Source organism: Mauremys mutica, chromosome 7 (assembly GCF_020497125.1).
Source record: "Mauremys mutica isolate MM-2020 ecotype Southern chromosome 7, ASM2049712v1, whole genome shotgun sequence".
Lineage (NCBI taxonomy): Eukaryota > Metazoa > Chordata > Testudines > Geoemydidae > Mauremys > Mauremys mutica.
The window spans coordinates 79,857,875-79,881,079 of NC_059078.1; the positions used below are offsets into that span (position 1 = coordinate 79,857,875).

Genomic DNA, 23,205 nt, shown 5'->3' on the forward strand with positions numbered 1-23,205 from the left:
TTATTGTTAAATGGCTCCTCTGCACAGACCGATGAAAGGATTATGAATCTCAAAGTTGTTCATTTAATTCCCAGACAAAAACATTAAAATACAATTAAAAGGTTAAGAAATACAATTGCTGAGACACAGGATAGAAATAAAGAATCCTAAATCATCATTTTTTCTGTGTTTTGCCATCCATGGTGAGTCTATAGGATTAACAACACAGTCCTTTAGGCATAATGGTATATCAAAATCTTCCTGTCACTTAAAGTGGGTGTGTTTCTGACACTAAACAAAAAACTGAATTAGAACATTTTGGTGAGCAAAAATCCTAAAATATTTGCCAGTCAGGAACTATGGAGTTTACATTCCACACAAACACACTTAACTATGACTCTTCTACTCTAATCCATCTACTCTTCCAATATGCTCTAGAGATCCAATTATAGTCCAATATTGCGCCTCACAGCCTGCAAGCCACTACCTGACCACATACTGATCAAAGACCCAGGCCCCTTGTCCACACAGCAGTTACTGGCGAGAGATATCAGCATCTCATTTCTTAGTGGGGAAACAACAGTCTGGTGACTAAAGCAAGAACTGAGAAGATCTGGGTTTAGTTTATGGCTCATTGTGTCTGACCTTTGGCATGTCACACCATCTCCTCTATGCCTCAGATCTTTTCTTGCAGAGAGAGTGTAATAACTGCTTCACATGGGTGTTTTAAAGCACAGTTCATTGCTTTCTGTAAAGCACTATCATGCCAAGGTGGAAGATGCTTTACAGATACAAGAGTAAGTATCTGGGTACCAGTTAAGGGGTCAAGCCCACCCATGTTCCTGACATGGTTCTCTTTTCTCTCATCTCTGACATAGGGGTAGATGTGGTCTCTGTACCCAGTTTACTGTTCCAGTAGGAGTATTAGAACTTGCTTAGTCTACATCATTCCCTGGCAACTGCACTGTTTCTAACTCATTCGCCTTCATATTTCTCTGGTAAGGTACAGTCCAGATTAGCACCCTTGAAACCATCCTCTCTACACATACTCAGAGGTCAAATCACTATGCTTATCAAACAGGTTGAGGCTTCATTACTGATAAGAGAGAGAGAGAGAGTAGTCAGCATATAGCAAAAATGTGATACATTTTCATTTCTAATCACCTAGATGAAAAGTTTCTGAAGTGTTTGTACTACTAAGAATACTCATTAAGTGGCTGGCCAACTGAAATTAAAGGTCAGAATTAAGGCAGTTGGCAGAACCACAGCATCAGATGTTTCCATTTTTGTGTGTATTTTTTAAGTTACCATGGTCTAATGAGTTTGTTTTGTTCAGTGGTAAGCACATTTCCTTCCTAAATTCTATTAAAGGGCATCTGGAAGTTTCTGTGTTGTTTTATTCAACACCTCTAGAAGGTCATTTTCATTTCCTCCTATTTTCATAGGCTTGTTTGTTTGGGAAAAATAAGTCTAGGAAAGAGTGAAGACAGACCTTACTATACAAGAAAAGAAAGCAAGAATGTTTCAATGAATCAGCAACACTAAGGCTACAGTTCACAACCTAGGAATCAGCAGCTGTAGGGCTATTCTATTTGTGTTTCTGGGAGAGACAAATATGTTCCTCCTCTTTCTTTACCCTAGCCTTTTACCATTCCTCATGTGTTATCTATGACTGGTTGTATTTGCAGCATATTAATACCCAATCACTGAATTTTTGTAGTTATTGTTTAAATTTCCAGAGCTGTCATGAGAAATTCAAACTCAGAGTGGCTTAAGTTTTGGGAGCACACACGGTCCATTTTGCCTTGAAGTGGAGAACAAATCAAAACAGATACTGCTTCAGCTGCCAAACTGATCCTCAGAACACTAGTATGTTCGTAAGAGTCTCCACCGGCTTGCCTCACACAGTAGTACAAAGTTTTGGTCATTGCCACTGATGTGGTGACTGATAAAAAACTTTGCTAATTTCATAGCCATTCACTTGTGAAAAGGGACCTTTGTGCTTGTGGCAGGAGAAAAATAGTGAAACTGTATTAACAAAAAAACTTTAGTTGTAACTATTTCACAGGATCATTGGAGGAGGTAGGGCATGGCAGCTCAGTAACCATGCCATTGTAAGAGAAAGTAAGGGATTCCTGTCACTCTCCGTTAATCTGGAATATTTATCTGTTTTAAGCAGTCAGACAGAACAGACAATCTACATACAAAGAAAGATTTGTACTGTAGGCAATAGGCTATAAAGAAATCATAATGAACTGGCAGAAGTTTACCAATCCTTTTCAAATATATCTATCTATTTCTTCACTGAAGCTGTTAAAAGTCACATGCTAAAGAGAGGTCTCAAAATCCAGATGATTTGAGGAGCTCACCTGCTAGACTCAGTCCTTCTGGACTCTTTCAGGACCATCATCAGGCATATAGTGAAGAGCAAGATTCAAATGAAATTTCTAACGAGAGGAAGAGTTAAGTTTCAGTAATATGTGAGACAGATGAGCAACTGAAATAGAGGTCACTGCATTGTGATTTTCTTCTGCATGTGATGTAGGACAGGACCAGTAATCATATAGACAGCAAGGAACAGGATGGGCCATGAATTCAATCTTCAGACGTGAGGATGCACATTCCTGGTATACCTATTAAAAGTCACTATTGTGATTGCATAGTCCTGCTTGCTAGTGGGCTCTAACCTCTATAGAGCCTACAGCTGGCTGAAAAATGCAAAAGTAGTTACATTAAAAATGGATTTTCCCTACTTTGCAAGGTTCAAAATTAAATGGTTTTCATTTTTTCCAATTTTTAAGAAGTGATGTGAATTAAAAATTTTGAATGTTCATTCCCACTTTCCCCAACTGCAATAAAATATGTGCCCAGGGTTCCACAACCCAGTCATCCACCCATCATCCCAACTTTGGAAAACAAAGTAGAAGAGGAAAAAAGGAAAAGTCATTCTACTGCATTCAGTGGCAAAAAAAGGAGAACAGAGAAAAAACAAAATCTGAGTAATTGAAGTCTAGAAATTGTTTCAGTTTTCAAAAACCAGAACCCTCCAATCAGAAATTAAACCAATTTTCATCTCAAGAGTTAAGTTTTTCTTAACATTTTTCCCACAAAGTAAAATTATTTTTTGACATAATTAAATTTTTCTGTTAGAAAATTTGGGCCAGCTCTAATGGAGACACCTGTATGAGGTGGCATGAAACTAAATTATACACCTCCAGAAAAAAAAATGTTAAATGCATGCCAAGAAGCTCCTTAGAAGAGTGTGACACCCTGGCACCCCAATATTCACCACTGTCATGTAATTAAAATATATTTTGTACAAAGTATGCCTTGTGAGGTATCATTCTAAAAGTCTTGATCTGCTAGACATTGATATCTTATTGGATTATACGTGCTATCATCATATGTGAAGTTATGAAGTTTGGCTATGTATGTGTTACTGAAATATGTTGTCAGGTTGAAAACACCCACAAGCAACCTTTCAGGTACAACAACAGTAAAAAGGCCAAACAACGTTAATGGCTTATTGAGGAAATGCCCACGAGCACAAGGATTACCCCAGGAACTGTGTACAATAGAAACCTCTCAGAGCTACCACTACACAGTGAGAACTCTTTGACCCAGGTCACAGCAAAAGAGCTTTCCAGAAAGTGGGAAGATATAAAAGGGATGACATCATGGGGATACCTCATTCAATCTACAACACCACACCTGAAAACACCTCAGGAATAAAGACTGAACCAGGGGGAAGTGATGGCCCAAGGCTAAAGGGATTCCTAGCCTATATATGAAAACCTGGGAAACTCAAAGTGAAAAGCCAAGGCAGCTTGTGTTTTAAGAATCTGCCAGCCTGTTTATCACTTAGGATGAGAATTTGCTAATTAATATCCTACCTATCTAGTATGTTAAACAAAACTGCAATCGGAGTTTATTTACTAGGTAATCTGCTTTGATCTGTTCACTATCACTTCAAATCTATCTGTTTGTAGTTAAACATATTTTATGTTTTAATCCAAACCAGTGTGTTTGACTAAGGTGTCTGGGGAAAATCTCAGCTAGGTTACTACAAATGTGCATTGTCCTCTTCACATTCAGGGAGAGGCAAACCAGGTGTTAAACTCATATACTGGCAAGATTTGACCAGAGCAGGATGGTTTTGCTCTGGGGTTCTAGGAGGCTGGTGGTTAGAGAGCCTGCATAGAACTGCACCTGGGTATGTCCCTACCTGTGTGAATGAACTATTGTGATATTTCTCAACTAACTGTTACAATTATTCAGGCTAGATTCAAAAAGGGATTTAGGCAGCATTAAAAGAAACAGTGGTAGAAGCAGGCCCTTGTACTCAATAGCCCAGTGGTTATGGAACTCACCTGGGATACAGGAGACAAATCACTGTTCAGGAACCCAGGTATTTACCCTCCAAGATAAGTGCCCCAATGGCTGGTCTATAGTCACTCTCTCTTCCCCCTCTCTCTGGCCCATGAAGTAGAACAGGTCCAACAGGAGAGATTGAGACAGACCACACCAGAATACCCTTTAGGCCAGTTGTTAGTGAGCTGGGACCTGGGTTCAAATCCCTGCTCCAGAGTGGGGATTTGACTCTGGGTCTCCCACATCCCAGGTGAATGACATAACACTGGGCTATTGAATAGAAGAGGGTATTGCCACTTTTGGTGGTGGAGAGTCCAGCCCTTTCGTTTCCTTTACATTGATTAAAAATTTGCAAATATGAAACATTCAGTGTCAAATTAAACAAACACTTTGTTTCATCCAAAATGAAACTAACTTTTCTGATTTGAAAAAAAAATTGGTTTCAGTTTGGGTTGAACTGAAATTCTCACTTTTTCAGAATTGCTAGAGAAATGAAGTCAGTTATTTGCACAGCTCTAATCACCATTCAATAAGACTCTGGTATCATTGGTGGTGAGGTGAAAAAATGGGTTATTTGTAGTACATAAAATAAATGAAATGCGGAGCAAATATAGTCAGTATCATTTCAGCTGGGTATTCAGAACCATAACTGACATATTAAGATCCATCTGAAGTGAACATGTAATTAATAGCTTAGGTCAGATAAAAAACATTATGCTGACACCAAGTGGAAGAAAACTGTTAGTTTCATTCCAGGATTCGAATATACCTAAGCTCCTTCATTTTCTGTTTTTACACACACAACCCCTGGGTTTTACAAAAGCAATTATATAAACTAATTATTACCCGAATTTTTGGAAGTGTTGGAACACCCCCGACCTGATTTCTTGCTCTGGAAGGAGAGATGGCAGTTACATAACCTGGGTGACCCAGGTTACCAAGCCACCATCTCTCCTTCCAGAGAGAGGAGCTGGGTCAGAAGTACTGGGATGACTAAAGTGCTGGTGCTTGTCCTGTTGATGATCCCATACCCACCACATATAGATAAGTATCTGAGCTATCTGTAAAAGCTGATAATCAGCATTCAAAGCAAACAAGTTAGTGAATTACTTTGCATGATAAAATAGGTCATAAGAATGACCATACTGGGTCAGACCAATGGCCCATCTAGCTCAGTAGCCTGTCTTCTGACAGGTGCCAGATGTTTCAGAAGGAATGAAGAAACCAAGGCAGTTACTGAGTGATCCATCCCCTCATATCCAATCTCAGCTTCTAGTACTCAGATGTTTAGGGACACCCAAAGCTTTGGTTGCATCCCTGACCATCTTGGCTAATAGCATTGATTGACCTATCCTCCATGGACTTATCTATTCTTTTTTGAACCCAGTTATACTTTTCTCCTTCACAACATCCCTAGCAATGAGTTACACAGGTTGACTGTGTATAGGGTGAAGTAGTACTTCATTTTGCTATAAACCCGCTGCCTATTAATTTCATTGGGTAACCCCTGGTTCTTGTGTTATGGGAGGGGGTAAATAACACATTCACTTTCTCCACACCCAGTCATGATTTTATAGACTTCTATCATATCCCCCATTAGTTGTCTCTTTTCTAAGATGAACAGTCCCAGTCTTTTTAAATTCCCCCTCATACAGAATCTGTTCCATATCCCTAATTATTTTTGTGACACTTTATATTTTTTTTCTAATTCTAATATCATTTTGAGATGGAGCAACCAGAACTGTATGCAGTATTCAAGGTGTGGATATACCATGGATTTATACAGTGGCATTATGATATTTTCTGTCTTATCTATCCTTTCCTAATGGTTCCTAACATTTTGATTGGCACTGTACCCTGAGTGGATGTTTTCAAAGAACTATCCACAATGACCCCAATATCTCTTTCTTGGGTGATAACAGCTCATTTATCCCACATCATTATGCATCTATAGATGGGATTGTTTTTTCCAATGTGCATTACTTAGCTGATGAAATTCAGTGTTGATGAGTGCAATTTTGTTGCCCAACCATCCAGTTTTGTGAGATCCTTTTGTAACTCTTTGCAGTCAGCTTTGGACCTATCTTGAGTAACTTTGTATTGTCTGCAAACTTTGCCACCCCACTGTTTGCCCCCTTTTCCAGATGATTCATGAATATGTTAAACAGCACAGACCCCAGTACAGATCCTCTGGGGACCCCACTATTTCCACTGTCTAATGGGGAAACTGACCATTTATTTTTACTCTGTTTTCTGTTTAAGTAGTTACTGATCCATGAGAGAAAACCTTCCCTCTTATCCCATGACTTGCTTAAGAACTTTTGGTGGGGGACCATGTCAAAGGTTTTCTGAAAGTCCAAGTTTCACTGGATCATCCTTGTCCACATGCTTGTTGACACCCTCAAAGCATTCTAACAGATTGGTGAGACAGATTTTCCTTTACAAAAGCCATTTGATTCTTTCCCAACAGAGTGTGTTAATTTGTGTGACTGATAATTCTGTTCTTTACTATACACCGCTACCTCGATATAACGCCACCCGATATAACATGAATTCACATATAACGCAGTAAAGCAGTGCCCCAGGGTGGGGGGGTGGGAGAGCTGCCCACTCCGGCGGATCAAAGCAAGTTCAATATAACACGGTTTCACCTATAACGCGGTAAGATTTTTTGGCTCCCAAGGACAGCGTTATATCGAGGTAGAGGTGTAGTTTCAACCAATTTGCCTGGTGCTGAAGTTAGGTATACTGGCCTGTAATCACCAAGATTGCATCTGGGAACTCTAAGTTGAACAGCAAAGACTGTGCCTGACTACATTTCAGAACATAAGGGTGTTTTTTTTAAATTAAAAAAAAAACCTACAGGAGAAGAGAGTGATATTTACCCATAAAACTGCAAAGTTAATTTTTGGACCAACTTTCACTTTTTTAATTTTTGTAATAAACACTGATAAAGTCCTGGGAAATCTTAAAATTAAAAATGAAAATGAAGGGCCTCTATTTCTCAACCTCCTCTGCAGCACCAATAGCCACAACATAGCCCTTAATCTCTCCAAATTTGACTAAAATGTCTATATTCTAAGAAGCCCTGTTCAGAAATCTGTCCCCCAAAGGACAGACCTGCATAGGGATCTTTCATTCCCATTTTCTATCCATGTTTTGTATCACCATTTAAGGACAGATACAAAAGTGGTCAGCCTAATTAGTTATTGGTCTGATGTATTTGATCAGTTTTGTAGTATTTTACTTACAAAATTACAAGATTCCATTTTGAACAATTTGCCCTCTTTGTGCTTGGGGAATATACATGCTTCTGAAGTGAAGCACATATTATGAAATGAAACCTAGTATCCAAGACTTCATGGGTTTCCCCCATTCTTGTTTCTCCCAATGCAGTTTGTATCCGCATGTATTTCCCTCTCACCCTCCAACATCATGTTTTGAATGGAGTGAATCCCAACAGTCCTCCTCAAGAGTGGGAGAGCACCTACGTTAGTACTGTTGGAGCAAATATGAATTTAGTTGGAGGATTTCAAGGAGTTTGGTGAGGGAAGACAAAAAGGTGACAATCACCTTGCTCTTCAGCCCTGCCCCTTTCCAGAATGCACATCCCCATCACACAGGATGGTCAACTGTAGGCTCCAGGGACACAGTAGGAATAAATCCACAGAACTGGAACCTCCACGTGTCACAGTCTCTCAGCAAGGATTGGCTGAGTCCCCTCTCCCCCTTTCCACCCAGAGAGAGGGAACAATTTAGGTATTAGTTTTTATTTTAAATGTCCAAGCAAGACAACACATTCAGGTTATTGTCTGAATCTCACTTGCACAAGTTAAAGTATTATTTACCTGAAACATATTCCTACCTTTGAAAAACAAAACAAAACGACATCCTTACCCAATGCCCCACAGATCTGCATAAGCAAAGGACTTTTCCTCCATGTAGGTTTCACTGATACATTCTCCCCTCCCCCAATGGTCTAAATGTTTTCCTTAACCTGAAATAAGTCAAAGAATGGACATATTAAGAAAGTCAATATGAGAGAGAGAGAGAAAGAAATGTACTGTCCCCCTCTGAAACTGGATTGGAACACAAAGCTGCAGCATGCAGGGAGACAGATGTCCATTAAAAAAAAACATGTACACAAAACAATATTTCCTTTAAATTATCTCACACTGCATCCACTGCCTACTTGTACCTTCAAGTAACAAGAAACCCAGTGGGTTACATAACCAAAGTGACTCTCAAATACTGGCAAATTACTTCCTGCTACCACAAAAAAAAAATCCTGAGAGACTAGCTTGGCAATAGAATTAATGCTGCTTTAGTGCCTCATAAATTGAAGGAAGCCTCAGACAGATCTAAGAGACTCATGGGGGACACCAGATCCAATCTTCTGAAAGATCACCATCACCAGCAGCACCTCCAGAGCAACTTCTGCAGCCTGGCCTAACCCGATCACAATACCACCAAACCCTGAACACCATGGTGCCTGGGCAATAGACAAAGAGAGAACTCTGTACACTTTAACAGGTATGATTCTCAACCAAGCTTAGAGATGGAACTGGGCCAAAAAATGTGGATCCAGCTCAGGATCAAAACTTCCTCAAAATTCAGGACTTTTGTTTCTGGTGGTTTGGTGGAGGCAGAACACAAAATTGAGCAGTGTTAAATGATTCCTGGTTTCAATTATGTTAATGAAGTTCTGAGAGTAATTTACCTTCCCTCCTCTCTGGCCCTCCCTTCACAAAAATCACTGCTAGTGCAATTAAGTCCCTTAACACCACATCAGCTGTCCCTATGAAAACAGGGACACTCAGAGGGGGGGCAAGAGGGGCAATTTGCCCCAGGCCCCAAGCCCCACAGGGGCCCCCACCAGAGTTTTTCGGGGCCCCTGGAGCGGGGTCCCTCACTCGCTCCGGGGGGCCCGGAAAACTCTTGCAGGGCCGGGCGCAGGAGCTTCTTCTGCTCCCGGTCTTCGCCGGCGGGGGGTCCTTCCGCTCCGGGGCGGAAGGACCCCCCCGCTGGCGAATTACAGCCGAAGACGGAGCGGGACCCACCGCCGAAGTTCAGCTTGGTCTTCAGCGGTAATTCGGCGGCGGGGGGCCCTTCCCTTCAGGGACCCGCCGCCGAAGTGCCCCGAAGACCCGCGGTGGGGGGCCCCCTCCACTGAATTACCGCCGAAGACCAGGCTGCACTTCAGCGGCGGGTCCCGCTCCGTCTTCGGCGGTAATTCGGTGGCGGGGGGGGCCCCGCCACAGGTCTTCGGGGCACTTTGGCGGCGGGTCCCGGAACGGAAAGGCCCCCCGCCGCCGAAGACCCCGGGCCCCCGGAATCCTCTGGGCGGCCCGGTATGAAAATATTGAGTGAGTTGCTTTGCAGCCCACTGTGATGTATATTAACATTAATACAGAGGTCGCTCATTCAAGATCAGGATCGCTAGCCTTTTAAACCAACAGAGCATTCCTAATAGCTGTCAATAGGAATAGCACTAAGGTCCTCTATCGAAGTCTAGAGACATAGGCAAAACGGTTTTGAGTCCAAGCTCCACAAATTCAATCCACTGGAAGATTGAGATACTTTTTTAAAAGCCATTTTGTAGTTCAAGGAGTATTTAACTTACCATGGGACTGGTGTGCAGCAGTATGCCAGATTCATTCTTGAAGCTTTTGCTTCATGGCAATTTTTGAGGTTTCGACATTTGTTTTGTTCTGCACTGGAAGGAAGAAACCTTTTGGACATTTTCATGAAATGGTATGATGTCAAAATGTCTGTTCTTGGATCAAGAAGCTCAGGTTTTCAGTCTCTGACCAGAGAGTTCCGGACCACAGAAAAGCCTTCCTGACAAAACTTTGTTGAAAGCAATAGATCCCTGTGGAACATTGTCAAAAATGTTCTGACCAGCTCTAATTATCAAATTCTCCTAAAAGGGATGAAATTAGTTCTGGAATTGCTGCAGCGATGAGTGACGTTTGACCAACGCAGCATGCAGTCCCCTCAACATTCAACTGTGCCAACATAGGATAAAGTAGGCCAAACGTATATAAGAAGGAAGATAAGAGAAAAATGCGGACAGGAAACCTGTTATTAGTGCAGTAGACATTCCCTCTAGTTGCTCCCTTTCCTTAATGCAGAGACTAGCACTACCCCACCCCTTCTTTTGGTGTAAACCTCTAAGTGCTGATATAAATATGAGAGTAACTGGTGTAAGGCAAGAGTCTGCATTAGAATCCTTCCTGCAAGAAAAGGTATGAAAGTTAAGTTCCATTCCAAGGAATGTGCCTGGTTTGCTGATTAGTGTTTTGATGAAACCTGTGTATGGACTTTTACTGGGTTTGGTTTTATGTCCAAAGAACTTTAAACAGTTATTATTTAGACAAATAATATACGAAGGGATGCCTATCCAAAACTCTACGTGCTCCTGCCATAAGTTATGAGAACAAAATTAGATCACCCACAGAACAAACTCTGGCCATCCCCAACACACACAGTTTCTTTGAGAGGCTCACCTAGGACAGAGTGAGAGAACCCTACAGAAGTGCCCTATTTTGGGGCTTCATTAAAGAACTTAAAGGATCTTTCAGTGAAGCTACTTCCCTGTCATCACAATCCTAGACAGACTGAAGTGACTGCTAGACATTTTAGAGATGGGGGGCAAAAGGGGGAATTAACTTTCAAAGCAAAAGTGCTGCCTTTTACTTTATTTCTCATGTGTTTTCACTTCAGATTTGCATTGATTGCTGCTACTTCCTATCTTCTTGACACTTTTGCTTGGTAGAAGCAGACAACTAGGCAGCTATTACCTAATACTGCATCCCGTACACAATCACGCAAGAACTCCCAACTGAAGTTGATGAAATGAAACACATGAATAAGAGCTATTTGCAGGAGTAAGTTTGGCAGGATCAGGCTGGGGCCTAAGAGTACTACATGTTGGACTGCAACAATTCTATTTTGAGGTCTTAAGACCCATGTCCTACAGCATATGAACACAGGACTTAAAATGTTGTTGTTCACCTTTCCTTTGTACCCAGCAAATAATTAACATGCCCCATGACATTATTCCCAGACAGATAGTTCCAGAGAGTTAGTGCTTTCAGTGTTGAGATGGACTGTATAATACATGTGACAAATGATATAAATCTTAGCTTTAGAGTAAAAGTCTGCTAGGTTCTCCTGCTCCAGCCCTCCCTCTGCCCCCATCACTCAATACCAGCAGTGGCTGGAGCTGGAGCTCAGGAAAGTGAGGAATCCCTAGCAGTCCCTAGAAGAGCCTGGCACAATGCAGACATCTTGGACAGCACTTCTATCAGAGTGTGGCGTATCTTACATTGCTAGATTTAGTCATAATCTGCAAAAACCCTGGTAAACCTGTTCAGAGCAGCCAGATAGGTCATACTGTACAGTAATTGCTTGATTTAACATTAGGTTGAGACCCACGTAAGATATGAACCTATATCTCACCATTATGTTAACCCCTTGGGCTACTTTGCTCTCCTAGAATGGATTTTTAAAAAGATCTATATTGAACAGCAACAATACATAATGGAAGGAACTTGAAAAAATACCCACATAGACTAGTACTATTATAGAAGGAAAATCATCCATACTAAGTGCAAAATCATAACTGTTTTGACAAACAAAATGCAACAAGGAGACATTGAAGAACCAATATTATTCTATAGCAGTGCATGCCTAAGGACAGAAAAAGTGAGTCTTTATTCAATAGCTTCTGAAAAGGCATTTTTACCCTTCTGCCTTTGCTTGTCATCACTATATAGAAGATAAATGAAAAGAGTTACCTACAAAAATTCTGAGGGCAAGGAAATGCGGCTATAGGATATTTCAAGTAGAAAAATGTGGTGATTTTATTCTTGACCTTTAACTCTCATTTACATTCTTTAGAAAACAAACATATAAAGTCTCCCTTGTACATTAGACATGCAACTGATACTCACTCTGTCAGGGTATAGCTATAGTGATTTATTACTGCTTGAATATACAAACCTAAGGGTAGAAATACATTACGACCTAATGAAGCACCTTTGATTATCTGTTGGAATCAATCATCTTCTTACCTCAGTGTTGTCTGCTTGTGTCAGTGAGAAATGGCTGTCAGAGTCTGCAAATAGCGTCTCATGGTTCTGGAGCAAATACAGCAGGAGTGCATTACAAAGCATTTGTTTTTCATGAGCCAAAGGACTGAAAGGAATTCTAAACAGGAGAAAAGTAAATAGATTAAGTTTAGTGGTGCTCAGACTATGATCCATTGATCAGTTATCCACAAATCCCTTTCTTGTGGTCCAGAGAATTTTTCAAAGCAAGTAGTTTTATCCAGTTCTCCAACATATTCTAGGACATGATTTCGGTTAAAAAGCTCTTGGTGACAAGGACTATATTTTCATTACAGGCATGTATATGCCTAGCATAAAGTGGCCCTGATCCTCAATTGGTGGCCTTTATGCACTGCAGTAATATGGACAAGTAGTTGGAACCTGATAGCATGGGCCTGGCACTGACTTACTTGTTCATGAAAATATTTTTTAAAGGACAAAATATGGAGAGCCACCACCACCACTGGGCTTTTAATATTTTAAAAAGTGATTTCAAATTTTGCTTACTAAGGCAAACTCATATTACACATCTTTCTGTGAGGGTCCAAAGGATAACAGCCCCATGCAATCTTGTCACATCATACTTAACTACCAGGGAATCACCATAATGCAGGACACAGTCTAAAAGTGGCATGAGACAAAAAAATGTTCCAATGAAGTCTCTGAAGCTGCATTATATTAATAATGGATGTAATAAAGTTATAGTTAAACATAATGGGAACATGCAGAAATTCCTGTAACAGTATTATATTTTTTCAAGTAGTATTTGAACTTCTACTTTATCTACAAGCTGATAATTCTCTGAATCATTTAATTGAAATCAAGGGATTCATTAGTGGCTTGGTAATTGTTTCCTGAAGGAACTGTACATTTTTCCCCATAAAATATTTGGGACAGTATGGGCATTTACATAAGCACTAGAGCCAAATTCAGCTTCATGCATTGTGCTAAACCAAATCCTGATTCCACTAAATATTAATATTTAAACACAAAATTCATAAGCTCTTGGGAATTAAGTACAAATACACACATCACTCTTCTGTTTGGCAAACCAGACAGCACATTTATTATTCAAATGTGATTTAAAACATCCAAATGTACATATTGAGGCTTAGTTCCAGTGTCCTAATTCCTGTCTACCTGTGGTAAAACTCCCCTTGAACTCTGGATCTTGGTCTTAGAAAAACTTCAGGATTGAATAACGATGGCCGTATAGGTTTGAGGGGGGACCCGTTACCTCTCACTGTCAGGACATTGCCATGCTTCAGTTTCCTCACTCTGGCCAGTTTAGCCCTCTGGCCAAACTAAACCCCTCCCCTTCCAGAGGGCGGGGGAGGCCAAAAGATGACAGACAAGCCAAAAATACCTCAGACAAAGAAGTCCTTCACCCAGGTCATTAGTGCCTGGGCCACGTTCTTCTCTGCAGATTCTGAGGGCTCAAAGTTCATCCAAACACCAAAACCTTCACACGCTGGGGTGGGGCTCAGGCCACACAAGCAGCCCTCCACACAGAACATACTCCTGTCCAGACTTAGGCCAGGTTTACACTACAGCTGCTACAACAGCAGCAGCACCAGGGCTGGCTTTAACAAGTGCGGGGCCCGATTCCTGGGGGGGCAGGGCTTGTACTCACCGGGCGGCACGCCCAGTCTTCGGCAGCACTTCAGATTGCCGGCCAGGGGAGCAGAGCCGCGGGGCTTGCCACGCTCCGGCCAGGGGAGCGGAGCCGCCAAAAACCCCGGCGGAGCTGACCGCTGCCAGGGTGAGTAAAAAGAATTTGAAAGGCGCTTAAGGCCTCTTAGGCACGGGGCCCGATTCTGGGGAATCGGGCGAATCGGCCTAAAGCTGGCCCTGAGCAACACAGTAGCGTACTTAACCTTTCCATCAACATAGAAAGTTTTTCCAATCACTTTCAACAGGTACTAACTAAGTTGATGGAAGAATTCTAGCCATGTCTATACCAGGGATTAGATTGGCCTAACTACAGTGCTCAAGATGCAAAATTTTTCACAGCTCTGAGCAACATAGCTAAGTTGATATAATTTTTAATAGTGTAGACCAGATCTTACGCTCCTGCTTACCACGAGTACGTGCCCAAAGCCCATACCAGGCTTGTGCTATTAGCGCATAAACATGCCCTCCCAAACTTCTTTCCACAGCCTATCCTATGCCACTTCCACAGCTAGGAGCCCCAACACCAATTTTGTCCAGGTCCTTCACATACAGAGAGGAGAAAAAAAGTGGAATGAACGCAGGCTCTCTCAGGAGACCTTGTTCTCTGGACAGTCCCCTTGTCCAGACCATCCCCACACGCTATGGGAATTACAATGCTCTGTTCTGGGCTGAACCAGGAACAGGTCAGAGTTGGACTTTGAACTCCTCCTAAAAGGCCAGCTTGAAAGGGTCCACATTTGCAAGTTTGGGAAGTAGGGGATTTTGAGACTAGAATTTAGTTTGGCCATTCTACAAAGATTAATTGAAAATATGAATCTTGGTTCAGGTCTGGAGTTGAAACCCTAAAATTCATGGAAAATATTGATTTAGCTCTAATTTTTAAGTAGATTAAGAACAAAATACTCCTTTTCAGATATTGCTGCTGAGTAGTGTAACCACCACACACCTGCAAATTTTCATGTATTTTAAGAAGAATCTAGTTAACAAATTAGATCCAGGAACATATTCCTGGAGACGATACAACTATTGTAAAGTTGTTCTATTGAGTAAACAGGATTAAGAATCTCACTTGGCCTTAGACTTTAAAAAAAACAAAAACAAAAAAACCCCAAACAAACTATCAATTTGTGTTGAAGACAAATGATGTTAGGAGGAGATCACCACTACAATGTATCGTTTGGAGTAATTAAAAAGGGATCAGTGGGAATCATTAAAGATTGTTTTATCACAAATTAAATATGTGGTATTGAACCCACAGTCATTACATTTACCAAGCCCCGTGCCTTATCAACCCAGCAAGCTAGAAGTGGTGCTAAGCTAGCGAGCGTGTGGAGACCTGTGCCTGGATATCAAGCCAAAAACTAAAAGGTGCTAAACTGGTAATCCTACAACTAGAACTGGTCATAAAGTGGAGATGTTTCCTTTTTGTCAACAAAACACACCCAAAAAACCCACAAAATTGAGAAGTTTTTCTTTTTTTGCAATTAAACCCTACAAGTTTTCACTTTCATAATTGTCCAGACAGTCTCCATAGACGTTTTCATTCATAACCAAAGTTTCAAGCATTTTGACAAGCCTTATTTGTGAAGGCGGGTAAAATCAGAGAAGAGTCTGATTTAATATTTTTCTATGGAGGAGATGTGGAATGAGGGTGGAGTAAAAGGCCAGGAGTGAGATTTTGCAGAAAGGTCAAGGTAACTAAACAAAGACTGGGAGCACTCGTCTCATCTACACTTTCTCCATGAGACACCCCCCGCCCCATTTTTGTTCCCAGATTTGGACCTCACCAGACAGTGCGGTGGGAGGAAGCACAGGAGCCGCTGTCATTTGCATATAATGATTGTGACTTGAAAAGTATTTCAGCCAAATACCATTCAGAGTATTATGAGGCAATGTCAAGTTATCATCCATTACAGCACTATGAGAAAAATAAAATTCAGTAAGAAATCAGCCTGTGTAGTATTCATGGGTTTCAACATGAATAATTACAGTAGTTTCCTGTAATTTAACATGCAATGCGATCACATGACATTCATACATTTCCTGGAAGGGTCTTCCCATTTAATACCCATCTTACAAAGGGTTATGTTTTCCATGATGGAATTGTACTAGATCATAGTGACTAAGGATATGCAGTTCAGATTATACATGCTGTAAATTGTAAAAGTGGCACATTTTATATTCTGAGTTTGTGTGTCCTCAATTCCATGTTCTGAATATTAAGCTCCAACTCACACCACTGATTCTATACATGTGACAGGTGTTCTATAGCCATAAACAAATCAATAGATTAGGACAGATGATAATCATGGCTAGAATTTGCACCTGGAATAGAAGTGGAGCAAAACATAAGCAGGAGGAGAGTTTGTAAACAATCTATTTAATGGTAAAGCAGTCAGAAGCAAGCACATAACAATGAAGTTTCTAGAATACATATTGAACAACTTCAACACACAGGAAGGAAAACATGGGGTGCTGCATAATTGTAAGAACTAAACAAAATTACTTTTTGGGTCCACAAGCCATTTTCAGCAATATCAGGTGCTTAGTTCTGCAGATCAGTCTGGGATTGTTAGAAGAAACTCTGAAATGGACACCGACATTGGTAGGTATAACAGGCATCTACCCAGCCTAGCTTTGAGGCTGTCACTGTCTCAGTTTACTCTCATCATGAACAGTTATCTCAGCCTTCAGTACAGGTTAGCTGCTGAAGTGACTTAGTCAGAGGTCCACCCTTTATTGAATGTCAGTAGAAATCCAAATACCTTCCATCCCAGTTTCACTGGGACCACCCTTTCCTCTGTGAGGGTCTTCTTTTCTACAGCACACTCATCTCACTCTCCTTCTCCCACACACAGCTTCCAAACTGCCTGGGGGTCAGTCAGTCCCTTCTGCCTCCAATGAATAGCATAGGTTGTTGTAGCTCCTCAGGGGCTGGCAGCATAGGGGAAACTCAAATCCATCCTCCACTAGGAGTTCCCAGTCCTGGGGACCCTAAAGTACTGGTTTCTTCCACCTCATAATTCAAGCTCAGAACATAGTAGCCAGACTGGATTGGACCAATAAGCCATCTAGCCCAGTATCCTGTCTTCTGACAGTGGACAATGCCAGGTGCTTTGGAGGAAATGAACAGAACAGGGAATCATTGAGTGATCAATGCCCCGTCACCCACTCCCATCAGAGGGGACACCCAGAGCATGAGGTTGCATCCCTGATCATCCTAGCTAATAGCTATTGATAGCTAAGTCCATGGAGGATAGGTCCAATTCTTTTTTGAACCCCTTTATAGTTTTGGCCTTCACAACCTTCCCTGGCAAGGAGAACCACAGGTTGACAGTGTGTTGTGTGAAGTAGTACTTCCTTTTGTTTGTTTTAAAGCTGCTGCCTATTAATTAGGTGAACCCTGATTCTTGTGTTATGGGAGGGGTAAATAACACTTTCTTATTACTTTCTCTATATCAGTCATGATTTTATAGACCTTTGTCATATCCCTCCCCCCTTATTTGTCTCTTTTCCAAGCTGAAAAGTTCCAGTCTTTTTAATCTCTCCTTGTGCAGAAACTGTTCCATGCACTTATTTTTGTTGCCCTTCTCTCTCTCTCTCTTTTGAGATGGGGCAACCAGAACTGCATGCAGTAGTCAAGGTGTGGGTGTACCATGGATTTATACAGTGTCATATTTTCTGTCTTATCAATCCCTTTCCTAATGGTTCCTAACATCGTTTGCTCGAGATGCAAGAGCAGTCCAAAAAGGTTGCCTTTTTAGAGAACTATCCACTATGAATCCAAGATCTCTCTTGAATGGTAACATCTAATTTAGATTAGATGTCATTGTGTATGTATAGTGGGGATTATGTTTTCCAATTTAAATTACTTTGCATTTATAAACATTGATGTTCATATGACATTTTGTTGCCTACTCACTCAGTTTTGTGATATCTCTTTGTAATTCTTTGCAGTCTGCTTTGGACTTAACTATCTTGAGTAATATTCTAGCATCTGCAAATTTTGCCACCTGTTTACCCCCTTTTCCAAATCATTTATGAATATGTTCAACACCACTGGTCCTAGTACAGATCTCTGGGGGACACTACTGTGTATCTCTCTCCATTCTGAAAATGACTATTTATTCCTACCCTTTGTTTCCCCTGTCTTTTAACCAGTTACTGATCCATGAGAGGACCCCAGGACTTCTTACTTATTTAAAAAGCCCTTCGTGAGGGACCTTGTCAAAGGCTTTCTGAAAGCTGACTTGCTTCTTTCCAGGGCTTCTTCCTGTATTCCCCACTCTCCTGCTCTTTATAGAGCACTGACATCCAGCTCTACTCTCCCCACACTTTGCTCAGAATCACATCCCCTCCTCCCCCCATATGACTTGATCATTCATTCACTCCACCGGAGAAGCAATCCTCTTAAAGGGCCAGTTCATTCTGTGACATTAAGGTCCAGATTTTTAGAGGTATTTAGGGACAAAGATGTACAGAGGGACCTACTGGGATTTTCAAAGCACCTAAAATATATATCAGTGGAAGTTGAGCACATAGGTGCCTAAGTCCTCTTATGGATCTGGTCCTAAGTCTAACGTTTAGTTAGTCTAACACTGCTGAGATCCCCAAAACCCCTGTCAGCTGCCATCTAATACACAGGTGCCTGAATTTCTGCCAGTGAGCATATGCACAGCCAGCTGAGTCACAGTGGCTGGGTACCTAAAGCCCAGCAGGATCCTGTACTAGGTGTTTCCCCACCCTTCTCGTCTGGAACTACTAATCTGGTAGGTGTTTTAAGCATATACCTAAACCCTCACAAAATAGCTGGGGATGAAGGAGGTGGCAGCAGCCTCCCTTATAACTTGAGTCTGTTGGTTAGCACACTCACACTGACTGTGGAAGACTCAGACTCAAACTCTGCCCCCCCTCCCCCCTCATAAAGCAGCAATTTGTACATAGCCTTCCCCCTGCTCAAGTGAGGGCCCTAGCCTCCAGGGTGTGTACAGTGTGGGGTGAGCCTCTCCTATGGAATCTCATCCAGTGAGTGAGTGACATGTATCTACCCCTTGGGCCAGAGAGCAAGTGAGAATGAGTCCATAGCCCAGTGATTAGGGCATTCACCTGTAAGGTGGTAAACTCAAGTCCACATCCTTGGTCACATTATGCAGAAGAAGGAGTTGAATGCATTTCCCACATCCTGGGCAAGTACCCTTACTACTAGACAAGAGATTAAAAGGGAGGTGTCTTCCACCATCTCCCACACGAGTGGCTCTTGGAAAAATGCTTTAGGACTAAGTCCCTGAGAGTGGTGGGGCTTAGGTATTTGCAAGAGATGAACTTAGAAATTCCCCTCTGATCATGCTGGCTTTTAGAGATCCCATTGTTAGATCCCCAAACATGCATTGTTAGAGAAATCTGGGCACTTAACTCAGGGACATGCATTTCATGGGGTGTCAAGGCCCCTAGCAGTTCTACAGTGGATCTGGTCACTAAGTATTTTTGAAAATGCTGGCAGGGGCCCATCTGCAGCTAAAGGTGACTAAAATACCTTTAAAAACTAATCAAAGAAAAACATCCAATAAGATATACTAATACCAATGAAACATTGAAATTTGCTGGGGGAGGAGGTTGCATTTAGTTTTTTCCAATCAATAAAGACACAATTCCTACAAAGAACAGTTGGTATTTTTTTGAACCAGCTCTATTATTCGTATAGCACCAGTGTATTTTCTGCTTTATTGATAGCAAGAGAAGATCCAGGCCTGAAGAGCTTTCAATCCAAGACAGCCCATCTGCAAAGCAAATAATGCAACAGCAAGCAGAAGGATAAAGCTTGGAGGGTCACACAGCTTGAGTTAAATTATTTTCCTGTTAGTTTTCATTGTGAGATGTCCTTTTCCCCCCCAAGGGAGTGGAAACTACCAAGGATGTATAGGCCTTTTGAGGGAAGGTATTTTAGAAGAGAACTGGGGCTATGGAGGTGGTTCCAAGCACAGGGAACTTCATAGAAAAAAGTAGGCAGAGGGAAGAGCAGGATACTTGAAGGGAAAGATAAGCAGAAGCTAAGCAGGGTCTGTAAAGCAAGGGGATAAAAGGTGCCTAAGTTAGGTGCAGCAAGCTAAGGAAAACCAATGGAGAACACCAAACAGGGTCCAGACCTTGTTAGAGAAAGAAGATGGGTCATTCTTGCAAAAGCATTACATGTATTTTTGCAAAAACTATTGTGTACCAAGTGAAAGGAAGCAGGAGAAAGTGAGTGCAGATGGCCAGAGGGGAGAAGTTTTTAGTAGCCGACATGTGGACCTACACAGTAATGAAAACAAATTTTGTGGTTCACTTAAATCAGTAAATATTAATCTAAACAAACAAAACAAAAATCAAGATCTCTTTGCTATACCAAATTGAGTTAGTGGCAGTCTTCCAGAAACTTGATTGGCTGACAGTCTATAAAACAGTTGGGGAGAACACCAACGGTCAAGCCTTAGTATTACTCAAAATTATACAGGGAATAGTGTATGGCTTCTAATTCCCTGCCATCCCCAAAACAACTAAAATCTGATCTGCCAAACCAGGCAGTACCATTTTAAAAATCACTCTGAACAGCAGGACCTCAACTGGCTTCCTCAGAAGCTTTTTCTCCTCCCGCCATCCCCCCAGAGAAGCTGGGCCTGGGACTTCCCAGAATTCCTAGTGCTGTAGCTCGTAAACCACTAAGGTAGGTACCCTAGCACCCTTACACTCTTAGGTACCCCATGGTGACTAACGCTTAGCCCTGGTCTACACTACAAGTTTAGGTTGAATTTAGCAGCGTTAAATCGATTTAACCCTGCACCCATCCACACGACGAAGCCATTTTTGTCGACTTAAGGGCTCTTAAAATCAATTTCTTACTCCTCCCCGATGAGGGGATTAGCGCTGAAATCGACCCTGCTGGGTTGAATTTGGAGTAGTGTGGATGCAATTTGATGGTATTGGCCTCCGGGAGCTATCCCAGAGTGCTCCATTGTGACCACTCTGGACAGCACTCAACTCAGATGCACTGGCCAGGTAGACAGGAAAAGCCCCATGAACTTTTGAATTTCATTTCTTGTTTGGCCAGTATAGCGAGCTGATCAGCACAGTAACCATGGAGTTCCAGAATCGCAAAAGAGCTCCAGCATGGATCGAACGGGAGGTACTGCATCTGATTGCTGTATGGGGAGACAAATCCATGTTATCCGAACGCCGTTCCAAAAGATGAAATGCCAGAATAAAAAAAATAAAATAAAAGTCTCCAAGGGCATGAAGGACAGAGGTTATAACAGGAACCTGCAGCAGTGCTGCATGAAGCCTACTAAAGAACCAGAGAGACAAACAGCTGCTCTGGGTCAGAGCCCCAGACATGCTGCTTCTATGATGAGCTGCATGCCATTCTAGGAGATGCCCCTACAACTACCCCACCCCCGTGCTTCCCTCCTCCCCCACCCCTCCCAGGCTACCTTGGCACTTATCCCCCCCATTTGTGTGATGAATTAATAAAGAATGCATGAATTTGAAACAATGACTTTATTGCCTCTGCAAGCGGTGATCAAAGGAGGGTGGGGAGGGTGGTTGGCTTACAGTGAAGAAGAGTGAACCAAGGAGGCAGGTTTTCATCAGAGAGAAAAAAAACAAAACAAAAAAACAAACAAAAAAAAAAACTTTCACACTGTAGCCTGGCCAGTCATGAAACTGGTTTTCAAAACTTCTCTGATGCACAGCAGGCCCTGCTGTGCTCTTCTAACTGCCCTGGTGTCTGGCTATGCAGAATCAGCGGCCAGGTGATTTGTCTCAACCTCCCACCCCACCATAAACATCTCCCCCTTACTCTCACAGATATTGTGGCGCACACAGCAAGCAGTAATAACGATGGGAATATTGGTTTTGCTGAGGTCTAACCAAGTCAGTAAACAGTGCCAGCGCGCTTTTAAACGTCCAAAGGCACCTTCTACCACCATTATGCATTTGCTCAGCCTATAGTTGAACTGCTCCTTACTTTTGTCCAGGCTTCATAAGCCATGGAAGCAAGGGGTAGGCTGGAGTAGGTGTGACCACACGATGCTGCTGACTGGGAGAGCAGCCTGAGGCAGAAGCCTCCAGCTGGCATGATATTCCAGGCAGGACTGAATCTCCATTAGATGAAACATATGGGAATGACTCCTCAGGTCATTCTCTTTTTTGGTCCAGGTGTCCCCACCAACCTAACCGAGTCAGACAGGAGCACCCACGGGACAACGATGGCGACTAGCAGTCGTATTGTATTGTCTGCTGTCCACAAGGCAAGAGGATGCTGCTGCGTAGCACTGCAGTACTGTGTCTGCCAGCAGCACCCAGGAGACATATGGTGACAGTGAGCTGAGCAGGCTCCATGCTTGCTGTGGTATGTTGTCTGCACAGGTAACCCAGGAAAAAAAGGCGAGAAATTATTTTTTGCCCTTACTTTCACCTGCGACAATGTTGTTGCCCCATCAGGCACTGGAGCGCAACCCAGAATTCCAATGGGCGACAGACTGCGGGATAGCTACTACAGTCAATGCTAGCCTCGGAACTGTGGATGCACACAGCCGACTTAATGCGCTTAGTAAGGACACATACAATCGACTATCAGATCGATTTCTAAAAAAAAAAAAATCAACTTAATTTCATAGTGTAGACATACCCATTGTTTGTTAGGGAACCAGCCACAGGTTCCTTAACTAGAGTACTAAGGTTTCTGGGATGTCCACACCCCCTGCTTTTAAATTAGCAGCATGAGTCTGTGGGTTTCTCCACCTCTGCTACCCTCAGAGGGGTGAGAGGTCTGGCTATTTCCTGCCACCTCTAAAGACTTTTGGGATTAGAAGGGGGGGGGGGAAAATCAACCCTTAATGAGTGGCCACCCTGATGCTGCAAGATGGCTGGTGCCACTAGGGTGACCAGACAGCAAATGTAAAAAAAAAAAAAAAAAATCAGGATGGGGGAGGGGGTAATAGGAGCCTATATTAAAAAAAAACCAAAAATCAGGACTGTCCCTATAAAATCAGGACATCTGGTCACCCTAGGTGCCACCTGTAGAAAGAGGGGA

At 42.2% G+C, this 23,205-nt stretch overlaps 1 protein-coding gene across 2 annotated transcripts in view; it reads right to left on the reverse strand.

The window, feature by feature from the left end:
• The window catches only part of FAM13C (family with sequence similarity 13 member C), a 250,496-nt gene that overhangs the window by 208,472 nt on the left and 18,819 nt on the right, over nucleotides 1–23,205 (reverse strand). For both annotated transcript variants that reach the window (XM_045023232.1, XM_045023233.1), the window contains exon 5: nucleotides 12,429–12,564. In XM_045023232.1, the coding sequence (XP_044879167.1) occupies nucleotides 12,429–12,564 (136 nt within the window). The remainder of the gene's footprint in view (nucleotides 1–12,428; nucleotides 12,565–23,205) is intronic.